Raw genomic sequence first — 12,504 nt, 5'->3', positions numbered from 1 at the left:
CTTTTATGTTTACCTGTTTCTATACGAATACTGATTTATGACACAATAATTTATTACCAATCAATGAATACCACAAATGTTTTCCTAGTGTGTAATAAAAGACACCTAAAAAAAATTCAATGACTTTTTCTTTTCTTCCTACGTTTTATATTTGAAATAGGCATGGAAGTAAACTTTCTCTAGAATAGAAGACTATGCCTAAATATACAAAAGCCCTTATAGTCCAACACGTAATACACTGACTTCTCATCTGGTTACTCCGGGTTCGATTCCCAGTGAGATCACAATACATTTTGTTAGAGCCTGAATGTTTCTGTGATTGTTTCACTGCTACTACTACACTACTGTTATAGTGCCAAAATTAAAGAAAGTGATTCCGAGAAAAATAATTGCTTAACTACCTAATGTTTAAATTAGCCAAGTCATTTTGCATTGCAGATTCATATGTGCAAACTTCGCACTAAAAAACTTCAATAATTTAATAACATTATTGGTATCACCTTAGTTCCATTAATTATTAAATGAAAAGATGTTGTCAAGATAAATTCTGACCCTGAATATTATGAATAGATATTGTTTAATAAATACGAAACATGGTTGACTTGTGCTAAAACCGAAACATTGCCGTTATAATTGATATACTATGTATATAAGTACTGCAATAACTGGGAGGACAGTGTCAATCGTTGTACACAGATAGGCAGCCAAATACACCAAACCATCTTTATCTAGAATATTTTGAAGAACACACATATCACATAGGTATGTAATATATAATATGAAATAATGTCTAACTGTGTGGCATATTTCAGTGCACCAATGTACAAATTATTAGTTTTCTGTGGCCAACAATTCAACCATATTAAAAGTACCATAATACTAAAAGTATAACAGGCATTTTTGAACTGTTTAAATTAGGTCACATTGTCAAAAACATACATAATATTTAAAATTCCCGAATGGCAAAAATGCACATGAAAGTATTTTGTTATGTAATACATATGGATTTTGATCACCAGTCAACAAATAAAAACTCGATTATATAAAAAAGCCATTTTATTATTCCAACACTTATTGTAAGTAGCATAAACTGTGAATATACATAAATAATCAAAAATTTTCGAATATCACCATAAATAATTTAAGAAATAAAAAAAACAATGTACAAAAATACGTAATTCAATTTGAAATGGTTAGTGCTATAAAGAAAGGAGTTAACCCACAGACGTTACGCAAAAAAGAAAACTGAAGTTAAACATATATTATCTAATAAGCAGTTTATTTATTCGCAAGGTGTTAAATTTAAATATATAAAATAGGCATCCACTGTTACATGTATGAATGTTTTCTTCCATTACACAATAGACACTTGATTAGGGATAATGTATTTGAATTGATTTATGTGTGGGTTCATCTTGCACTCGATTAAATCCATCCAAATGGGAGATGAAATACATTTGGGTAGATGGTTGACGTTCAAAATTGTTTCTAATACTCAAGATCTTCATCGTCTCATCACTAAAGAACCGACTCTGTCGCGGGGTATTAACCTCAATTCGGTTCCATGTTTAAGGAAGACGTTACCTATAAAGAATAAAAAACATATAATGCATGATGTTGATAGCTGAGCATATGACACATCAATGTCAAAATACACATATTTCCCCAATTCAATATTTGTAGTAAACAACATATTTGTGTTTCCATTATAAATGATTGATTTTAACATTAGCTGATTAACCCTTTATTGCGACAAATATAAGAAAATTAAAATCTGACATGCATTTTTTTGTATGTTTTTAGTTTATCAATAGTCATTAGGTTGTTAAACATTATTTTCGTGTGCCTTTGAAAGTTATAGATCAAAAAATATTTTGTGCGATTCAGGGAACCAATGTGAACTGGCTTAACCGACGGGACGTGGTAGCAGTTTTGAAGCAGGGTCCGCTTTATTATTTGAGGCCATGAAAAAGGGACACAAAATGAGCTGACTATCTGCAAATATTGAATGGGTGTGTTTTTTGTGACAAACTTTTTAATGCATATTATGAGACAGATGTAATTATTGAAAATAACAAATTAACATGTGTTTAAGTTTATTCTATATTTTTCCACAACCAAAATCCGTACCCTGTTATGCCACATCCGATAAGCTGCCAATTTCCATTAATTTTGAGAGTGAGATTACATTTTTTTTTACCATGTCCGATCCTAACAGGATCATATTATGAGCCTCCACAGAGTGGAAGTTTTGTATTAACAGATTTTGTTTTTACGAGAAATGGATGTTAGCCACTCCTTCTACCTATTAGGTCCATACTCTGACTCATACACAAATTGAAAAACAATATTGTGTACTTGTCAGACCCAGGATTCGAACCTGGGACCCACGACATTATAGGCCGACGCATAAGTCGCGCCGCCATCGTGGGTGTTTATTACAAATAGACGCCTGGAAATACTTTCTCTTTGATTATTTAGACATTTTCACAATATTTAAAAATATGTAGGTACATCAACTTTGACTATTATGACAGCTAAGGATAAGCAAAACCACAATAATCATATTTTTAGTCTATTGTTTTTAATTTTTCAAGATTTAAGAATATAACATTCTTCATCAAAAATACATAGCTAACATGGAAAAGTCTAAACTCAAATTATAAATTAATAACATGTACAAGGATGTCAAAAATTTATTTTGAAGTAACCATCTATGAATCAAAGTTAGTATTATGATTACTTGTTTTTCATTTGTGTTAACTGTCAATTCATGGTGGAAATGCTATTATCAATTTAAATAAAACAATATTTTTTATCGTACTGATTCCACTTTTATTAAATATAACTGGACCGGTTTCGTCTGCCTCAGAGGGACATTATCTTGCTCTAAATTTGAAAGATTGTAGCCATCTATTGAAGAAATTTTGAGACACCACAGATAGCGTAATTACTAAATATCTGCATGAATGTTAAACAAGTCGGTAGCTTAACTATTTAAAACACTCATCTGACAAATGAAATAAGGATGTTAGAATCCCACCTGGTTCAACAAGAGTCTTTCTAAAACATAAGTTTCTGAGGCTTTTCTATGTTATGTATACGATGTTACATTCAGTCGATTTCTGCTACACAAAAAATGCTATGATTTTTTTTATTTACTTGAGCCTACACTTAATTTTACCGCTGATCACTGAACTGTTCAGAGTATTAACTGAAACGGATAGGTACTAAGACTAAAAAAATACAAACCAGCTGTCTGTTGCGGATTGATGCCAATGCCATCATCGGTGATTATGGCACTAGTCGCTGGTGGAACTCTGAATTCCTCTGCAGCAAACTTCAAAACAGCAGTGAAAGGTGTCGCCTCGGGAACACTTAGTCTATAGAACAATTATTATCAACAGTTTGTATTAGAATTAAGGTTCGCAATCCCAGACACTAATTATTGATCGCGAAATCCTGAGATTGAGAATATATGACAATATTCACAAATTTTTAGTTTTAATCGACCAAAATGTAATTTATATAAAAAGCAGTTAGTTTACATAAAAAAAAATTGTCATCCCAAAATTCAATTAATTTCCTAACGTTTACAGAATCAGAAGGAATATGTAAGGTTTAAAACTTTTACAGTTGATTGTTATCGTAATAGATCTGAGTTGTCACTGTGTCTTCTTCCTCCTTTTTTCCTTGATATTTCGGGTTCATTGCAGAGGCAATTCTTAAGAGATAATGTTTGAAGTCTACTCTTAAACCTATGTATATGAATGCAGCTGCTCCAAGTATGTTGAAAAGGTGTCTTGTTTAAGAGAGAGGCAACACAGACTAAAAAAATGTTGTGATAGTTCGCATTCATCCACCTCATAATACACTTCAATACATTATCTCGTGAGAATGGCCTCTGTAACAAGACAGACACGGCGAGGAATGAAGGAGGAAGAACACGCGCCGACAACCCAAAAATCTTTTATGAGAAGAAATATGCATTACATAGTTCCAATGCATCTAATAAAAATAGTCTTACCAAGTAGTAAATACATGTGAAATTTCTTTGGTTTTTATTATTAATACACATAAATTCATATCATGTAAAAAACAATTCATTTGTTTTAATCCCAGGACTGCAATTCATGAGTTGGCAATACATATTATGAACAAATCATTTTAATGATTATAATAGAAAATATGGGTTTACTTTATTTTTTTAAATAATATTCATCTCATTGTCGTGATGTATTATGGAAAATATCAAGAATAATTTAATCCTTCAGTAGTTATTAATAAATTGATAAATTTATAAAAAAATAACACGTCGCAATTGAAAAGGTTTTATTACGTTAGTAAAAAAAAATAAGTATTAACATGGGTAAGTCATGCAAATTAAAACATTCTTAAAATTTACAAAAATACATTTCTCCAAAAAAGTGAATATTTCATGAGTCCGAAAATATATCTTCATCAAAAAAGCTATCTAAATTTTTCCATAGCTCATCATTGCTTATTCCACAATCCTTAAAAACCGAAGACCAAAATGGAGGATTTTGCGGAGAACTGTTCACTATGTTTGAAAATTCACTACACATTTTATTGGAATTCTTAGTGAATAATTTGACTAAATCTACAATTATATTATATGATAAATTAGGAAAAATAGATGCCTTTCTATTGACTATCCAAACAGTTTTATCAATGTCTGTTATTTCCGAGAACATATGACTGCTGCATCGGATGAGATGGGAGACAATTTCTTTGAAAATGTTTGGATATTTTTCGCTGATACTTACTAAAAGTATTTTGTCTAAATCTATCAAAAAAGAATTCCATATTGAAGATGAATCACTATTATTTAAAACACTGCAAAAAGTTTTTTCAATCGCTATCATTTCTTCCTTATATAATATATTATTCAATAAAAGTGATCTACAAATTGTATCCAAGTTATTCAAATTATCCACAGAGCATAGCAGATTTTTAATTATACTATCAATCAGTTCATACTTATTTTGCAGATCATTCAAAAACAGCTCACACCGTAAATTAATTTCCGTTTCTTTATCAAGCTCTTTGCTATCTAAATACGTTTTTAATACTTGATTTGTAGCAGATGAAAGAATCAATTCCTTCAAAATGCTCTGCAATCGAGATTCACCACATTTCTTCAAATATTCAGTCAAGGCGATATCGGCAATACCTGATTCCAATTCAACTATCAAAAACTTCTCTAAAATATAATTGGCCGCCTTTGCAAAATTAATTTGATCAAAATTAACATCTCTGTTATGTCTATGACTATAATATTTCGTAAATAATTTGAAAAAGCTACAAAAGGATGGTGAATAATTCTTATTATCACACATAAAACATTCAATTGTACAAGCAATCTCAAACGATTGTACTATTTGTTTTGAATCAGTTGAATTATCAGGCCAAGATGGACTTTTACAAATATCTATGAATTTTTCAAACAGAGACAACAGTCCTTTGGTTTTCTCTACGGCAACATGAATTTCATATTTATCATCGGAGTCCATTTTTTATGAACCCTTTTAAACATTGAACCATAATATCGAATAAGCTATTTTTTAAAATAGGTAATATTTTTTTTCTTGATTATTGAGTCTTCTTAATTTTTTCACACAAAATCCCGGTTGTATAATCTTCTGGGATGACTACTCGTCAGGAATTGTTACCATCTGTCAACAAACAGATTAATCATGTTAAAATCAAATCAATATCATTTTAACTAGAAACAGATTTTTGAAACAACTCCATCTTTAAGTGGTCATCCCAGATTAAAAACAAAAATAAGATATGTGAACATTATAGTGCCTGAACACGTGAATGGAATTACTGTCGGCAATAGTCCTTATTTTAAACTATCATGACAATAACTGTTTACATGTAAAAGTGCTGACTGTCTCTCCAATCTCATTCTTCAAGAGTAAGCGAGACGCGATGTTGTCATTTTATACTACTATTTGACAGGACGTATTGAAAATCGGTTAACTTCAAAATGAGTAGTTCGTTTTTTTACCGGCAGGTTAGCCATTATCGTTCCACTGCGCAGGTGCAGATCTTACTTGCACATAAAAAATTTGAACAATTTAGAAGCTTCCAAACTTGTTTGATTCATGCACACAATCTTGCCAACTGCAAGATAATACATGTTTCCCCATACATTTTCTTATTGTGCCCAGTAAATCTATGCACATGTAAACGGGGTATTATCTTTAAAGCGTTGTGCAGTATTGGAACTAAAATTTATATTTAAAACTAAAATTAATTCTTGCTACATTATTTAGGTACTTACTTTTTTTACATATTGTATTCTTTTTCACTTTCTACTTAGAGCTTTTGAAAGGACTCTTTGGTAAAAAGTGTAGAATTTATTCAGCAATTGAAGAAAACTATTAGTTAGTGTTGATTCTACCATACTTTACGGTGAAAAATAGCTAAAATAATACACAATCAAAGAATATACTCACACTTTGAACGGCAATTTGGGGTCTGATGTCAGAGTAATTTTAAATGTTACTTTGGAACTGAAATTAAAACATAATTATTCAAAATAACTTGAGAAATGAGAATGAAATAAAGAAAAACAAATTAAATAAGTGTGGTAGGGGACAATTAAATATGGTTTAAATTGTATGTTATAAATCCTCTGACAACTAAAGTATGGTTGTCACTATTCTGAGACTTTTTAACGTTATTGAATGAGTAGTACCTTGGTAGTAACTATTTAAGCATATGTCAATAAATTAATAGAACATAATATTTGGCATGTATGTACTCACGTCATTATGAATTAAAGGAAAATAAATCCGTATATGTGTGCCAATATATTGATAATGATCAGGCAGGCTTGCCAAATAGTGAAGTAATATGCAAAATATGAGATAAGACTGGTTTAGTCAAATTAAACAATATTATCCAGCAACCACATTCCACTTCGCTGTCTAGTGACGTTTACTATTTATGTTGCTAGAACGAAAACTAAATAATTTTATGGCCATTTACACAATGTTGCTGTTATAAATTATTCGAATTTGACTTTGAAGTCCTTGAGATACGGTTTGCTCTTCCTTCTTCGCGTGAGGTTATATTCTACTAATTTATTTTCCTTTTTCTTGTCGTTGGTCATTCCTCCCTTTTTATTTACTGGTCATACCGCGCGCCTTTTTTATGTAGGGAGTTTGGGACTCCTTTGTCTTCATTCTGGATTTGGCTTTCTTACTGTTTAGATATTGCGTCTGACATTTCATTTCTAACTATCAAAAAAAAAATATCTTGGACGACCGTTAAGTGATAGTTAAGTGAACGTTAAGTGATCAGTGAGTATGGCGCAACATCTGAATAACCGTGAGGAGGATATTTTTAAAGCAATCGACACCAAACGGCAAAGCAGAACTGCTACAGGAGGAAAAGTTCAACGTACGAGCGTCAATTAAGATGCTGATATTTGAGGTATCCTCGTTACGTACCTTATTTCGGCAGGGGGACCGGCAAGGAGTGGCACAACGCCCAAAAAACACATCTTGGCGGCCCCTACGTTCATAGAGTTAGGTCTAAATGACGAGTTGAGTCGATACGACCACTCGTCATCAGCTAACCATCTGACGGAGAGGACCATCGCGGCCCTCCAGAATGCGATGTTTTCCCAACAGGACTGCTTCTGGATGGGTATGCAAGGGTTAGTGGATGGGGCAACCAATCCTCAAAACATCATAACAGCGATGGGCCTGTACCACATGACTCAGATGCTTACAGATTATGCAAGCTCGGCGCCAGGTGATTTCGTCCTCAGTGAAGGATACCTTCACTCGGGAGGCACTATCAAGGATTCCTCCGAGCTCAGAGTCCCGGAAGGCCCTCGAACTCACATTATAGCCGGGGTACTCCCAAGGGGAGACGTTCTGTGGGAAAGGAGTTCTCCATTGGAGGTACGGGCTACACCAGGGGTCCGTACTCCAAGCGGAGGTGACCGCATCTGGACGACCAACAACATTGGGGGCCACCTAATAGACTTTCGTGGAGTCTGGATGGCGTAGGGTACCCCCCCCCCAACATTGGTTAAAAAAAAGCTGTAGCCCGCATACCTTTTGTGCGGACACCACCATTGGTAAGTACTTCTTTACCTTTACGGAAATAATTTCAAACGCAATAATCAGCAGAGGTCACTCTCGAGATCGAGAAGTTAAAGAACTCAAGGGTTCTAGAAGAAGCGGGTCCAACCCCCAGTTTTCTCTCAACACTGTTTCTGATCAAGAAACAAGACGGGACCCTATACCCTGTTTTCAACCGAAAGCGTTTGAATGCGTTCATACAGCCAAAGCCATTCAAACTAATTCACCATTACGAGGTTCCAGCCGTCTTACAAAAATAAGACTGGCTAGTAATAATAGATCTAAGCCAGGCATACCTCCAGGTACCCATGGCTTCTCAACATTGTCGATTCGTTCGACTAGCCTACCGAGGGGAGTTCCTACAATTCACGTGTCACCCGTTCGTGCTGTCAGCCGCTCCGATTATGTTTGCATCCCTGACCAATTGGGTCGCCGAACGCCTACGAAAGAATGGCTGAGAATATTCACTTACCTAGACGACTTCTTAGTAGCCAACCAATCCGAGAAACAGTCTCGGTTCAGGTGGAATACAGGATAACCTTCCTACAGTCTTCAGGGTGGTTAATAAATATAAAAAGATCCTGTCTGATCCCAAGCCAACAATGAGGGTTCCTGGACATCACGTGGGACACACACAACAAGCGGAGGTTCCTGACGCCAGAGAAGTGTGTAGCACTCCGTCACCATCTGCTAACGCAGGTACAAAAAGGCAGTTGGTCCCTCAGACAGGCACATATCCAATCCATTCTGGGTTTCAAAAATCTGTCGAGTGAACGGCCGTCGAACCATGCCTGAATTGCGAAATTGTGTCCTTGCTACTCTAAAAGCAGTCTTCAGTGTATCCAGTTTCGGACTCCACCATGGATTAATTTTTCTTTGGAATCCTTCGCCCGAAGAGCGCACCATCGTGCTCTCGCATGCCGACTCGTTCGCCAATGACCATTCTTTGACAATGTCTTCGAGCTCATGTGCGTCTGTGACGCTATCCAATCTATCTAGAGTGATACCGCGATCCTGAATCTGGGAAATAAGTACAAGCCCAAAATCTATCCAGTTAGCTTTGGACGTCTTAAGGGGGGACATGCTCGTCGAAGGTCAAAATTGAGTTTTTATTGTATTTTCAAACCATGATCCTGGACACTCCTTAAACGTTGTAGATGATCTATTTATAGAATTTTGAAGCCTTATTATCCTTTATAGTTATTTTAAACATTTGATGACTGCATAAAGTATTTTTGTTACATAAAATAGTATTCTTTTAAACCTCTCGCTCTAATATTTTAGAATATAGTCATATTTCGGTACATAACTGTGCAGTGGTGTTAAGATTTTTTACATTTATTAATTTTTAAACGCATTTAATAAACCATTAGCATAATTTATTATGAGATAATTTTTGTAAAATATTCACGATAAAAAAATATTTTGATAATCTCTGTGATCCCAAATTTGACAAGAATTAGGCATTTTATTATTCAAAAAATCGGCAAGATTAACACATTTGAAGATGATTCTAAAGATATTTATTATAAGCTATGTTTTTGACCATTCAAGTGTGATAAACATCTTATGAATAATGATTGCTTTATAATAATTATTGACCTAAGAATAAGGTAGTGTTTTTTTGAAATACGCCATTTCTTTTGTCATTCCCCAGTGGTTAAGCTACAACATACGGCCGTAGCCATAAAATAACAAACTATAATTAAAGTAGGAAGTAAAATTATGTTAACGCGCGTGTTTGAACATGTACTTAACCGATTTTTTTTTTATTTTTTTTTAAACGGTACATGTTCAAACACGCGCGTCAATATCATTTTACTCCCTACTTTAATTATAGTTTGTCAATTTATGGCTACGGCCGTATGTTGTAGCTTAACCACTGGGGAATGACAAAAGAAATGGCGTATTTCAAAAAAACACTACCTTATTCTTAGGTCAATAATTATTATAAAGCAATCATTATTCATAAGATGTTTATCACACTTGAATGGTCAAAGACATAGCTTATAATAAGTATCTTTAGAATTATCTTCAAATGTGTTAATCTTGCCGATTTTTTGAATAATAAAATGCCTAATTCTAGTCAAATTTGGGATCACAGAGATTATCAAAATAATTTTTTATCGTGAATATTTTACAAAAATTATCTCGTAATAAATTATGCTAATGGTTTTATAAATGCGTTTAAAAATTAATAAATGTAAAAAATTCTAACACCACTGCACAGTTATGTACTGAAATATGACTATATTCTAAAACATTAGAGCGAGAGGTTTAAAAGAATACTATTTTATGTAACAAAAATACTTCATGCAGTCATCAAATGTTTAAAATAACTATAAAGGATAATAAGGCTTCAAAATTATATAAATAGATTATCTACAACGTTTAAGGAGTGTCCAGGATCATGGTTTGAAAATACAATAAAAACTCAATTTTGACCTTCGACGAGCATGTCCCCCCTTTTGACATTTGATCTTTTGTTTGCAGCGTAGCTACCTGCGGCCTGTAATGAAAAAACAATCGCATTGTGGTCGGATCCCAACGCTGCATCACGACATACACTCCAATTTTTAACTCTGGTGAGCAGAGCGTTGGAACACGCAGTAATATCAATATAGCTTTCCAGCTTACGAGTTCCTCTGATCGTTTCAAACGTTGGGACTGAACCCTTGCTTAATTCGTTTAGGTCGTGCTGTGCTAAAAAATCTGACACGGCTGTGCCTCTGCTATAGTACGACGACTGCACGACCAGATGCTCTTTGCGTTTACGTCGCCTCCGAGCAACAGCCTGTGACCCTTTGAAGTGTTCATTAGCCTGCTCATGCCGGTCAGTGCAGGATAAGAAACCACTTCAGAAAATAGTCTAGCCGGATGTAGCAGCCTTTTATAGTCCACCGGTTTTTCGTAAAGCCTGTCAGGCAGAAAACCTGCGAGGCCCTCCTCGCCCTTCTTAGTTTTGTAAGTGAGAGCGATTTGTTTTAAACGTAAATCTAGAGGCATAAGTCCTGCTAGAGCTTGCGTTGAATTTAGCGAAGCCGTGCGGTAAGCTCTGCATATTCGTATCGCTAGTGCTAGTTTTTTGCTATGTTTTACCGTTTGGCAGCTTCATACCATATGCTGGCCGCATACGTGATCATAGGCTCAATAGCACAAGTGTAGAGAATTCGAAGAGCTTCAGAAGATACACCCCATGTGGGTTTGGCCATTCTTGCTAGTTTGAGCGAAGTCACCGCTGCTCTTTTGCAGATGCTGTCCGCGTGCTTTGGTCAATTTAGTTTGTCGTCGATTACTACCCCTAAAAGTTTAAAATCCCTAGAAAAAGATAGAGGTTGCCCATTCATCAGCAGCGAAGGCGGAGAGACGCGCCTCCTAGTAAAGAATGAGGCATTCGTTTTCTCCGCGGAGAAAGACAGTTTGACTTTCCTTGCCCAGGCCTCGACGCTCTCCAACACGCTGTTAGTTATGGTTTCTAGAGAACTTAAGACTTAACTTATTACTTTAACTTACTTAACTAGAGAAGTTCTTTATATTCCACAATCAGCAATACATAATCAGCAAAGGCCTGTGCGTGTACACCTTCAGGAAACGGCATAGAGAGAAGATCGTCGAGAACTATGTTCCACAGGGCAGGGCCGCAAGACGAACCTTGTTTGCATCCCTTTGATGTCTCTTTGGTAGCAGATGCTCCAGCATATTTGAAAAGACTTCTCGGTCGCAGATTTTTGGAAAATGACCAATTTGCAAACAAGCATTATAAAGAGCGACAACTATGCTAGGAACAGTTAAGAATGAATTGAGACAGATATCCGCCGTGAACCTGTCGTGTCCCGGAGCTTTAGTTGCATTGGACAGCCTCATTGTTCTTTCGACCTCCTCGAGAATGAAGTTCTCGTCGTCATCTTCCTTTGAAGGAATCGAGACGGCATTTCGGATCAATGTCTGTTGCTCCGTTTCGTTTGCAATATTGTCGTCTGGAAAAAAATACGCAAGAAGAGCCTCTGCAGATTCGAGAGCCGAAGAGGTCATGCGACCGTTGATTGTCAGAGTTTCAGGTGGTTTGAACGCCTTACTTTTGAGCATTCTCTGAAGACTGGACCATACATTCTCTTTTCCCTGAGCCGAGCAATGGCTCTTCCAGCTTTCTAATTTCGCTTCCGCAATCGCAGTTTCATACTTATATACATAAACTCATCGACAGGGGAGTTGACCCGAAAGTTTTTACCTTCGATTTCAGCAGCACGAGACTTCAGGGTGCATAAGGGGCTGTGTTTTGAGATGACTCAGATTCTTACAGGTCACGGAATCATGCGAGCATACCTGCACCGGTTTAAAATAACATCTGATGGAAAGTGTTCATGCAAATACGGAA

At 35.4% G+C, this 12,504-nt stretch overlaps 1 protein-coding gene across 2 annotated transcripts; it reads right to left on the bottom strand.

Moving 5' to 3' along the window:
• Positions 1-1,038: 1,038 nt before the first annotated feature.
• Positions 1,039-6,962, bottom strand: Ufm1 (Ubiquitin-fold modifier 1). Of its 2 annotated transcripts, XM_085961119.1 has the most exons (4): positions 6,801-6,962; positions 6,489-6,545; positions 3,253-3,383; positions 1,039-1,584 (listed from the first exon to the last, which is right to left on the bottom strand). In XM_085961119.1, exons 1-4 carry the CDS (start codon positions 6,803-6,805, stop codon positions 1,505-1,507), a joined length of 273 nt encoding a protein of 90 aa, XP_085817245.1. In that variant the 5' UTR covers positions 6,806-6,962; the 3' UTR covers positions 1,039-1,504. The 2 variants fall into 2 exon arrangements, with proteins under 2 accessions (XP_085817245.1, XP_085817244.1); XM_085961118.1 differs by lacking the exons at positions 1,039-1,584; positions 3,253-3,383 and adding an exon at positions 3,397-5,696.
• Positions 6,963-12,504: the final 5,542 nt, after the last annotated feature.

This window comes from Rhyacophila brunnea, unplaced genomic scaffold (assembly GCF_057557595.1).
Source record: "Rhyacophila brunnea isolate RB1 unplaced genomic scaffold, BYU_Rbru_1.0 scaffold_12, whole genome shotgun sequence".
Classification (NCBI taxonomy): Eukaryota; Metazoa; Arthropoda; class Insecta; order Trichoptera; family Rhyacophilidae; genus Rhyacophila; species Rhyacophila brunnea.
Note: the sequence above shows the minus strand (reverse complement) of the source record. Positions and strands in the feature narration are given on the sequence as shown.

Excerpts from the sequence above, each read along its gene's own strand:
- Ufm1 (XM_085961118.1), bottom strand. The coding sequence starts at position 5,534 with ATGGACTCCGATGATAAATATGAAATTCATGTTGCCGTAGAGAAAACC.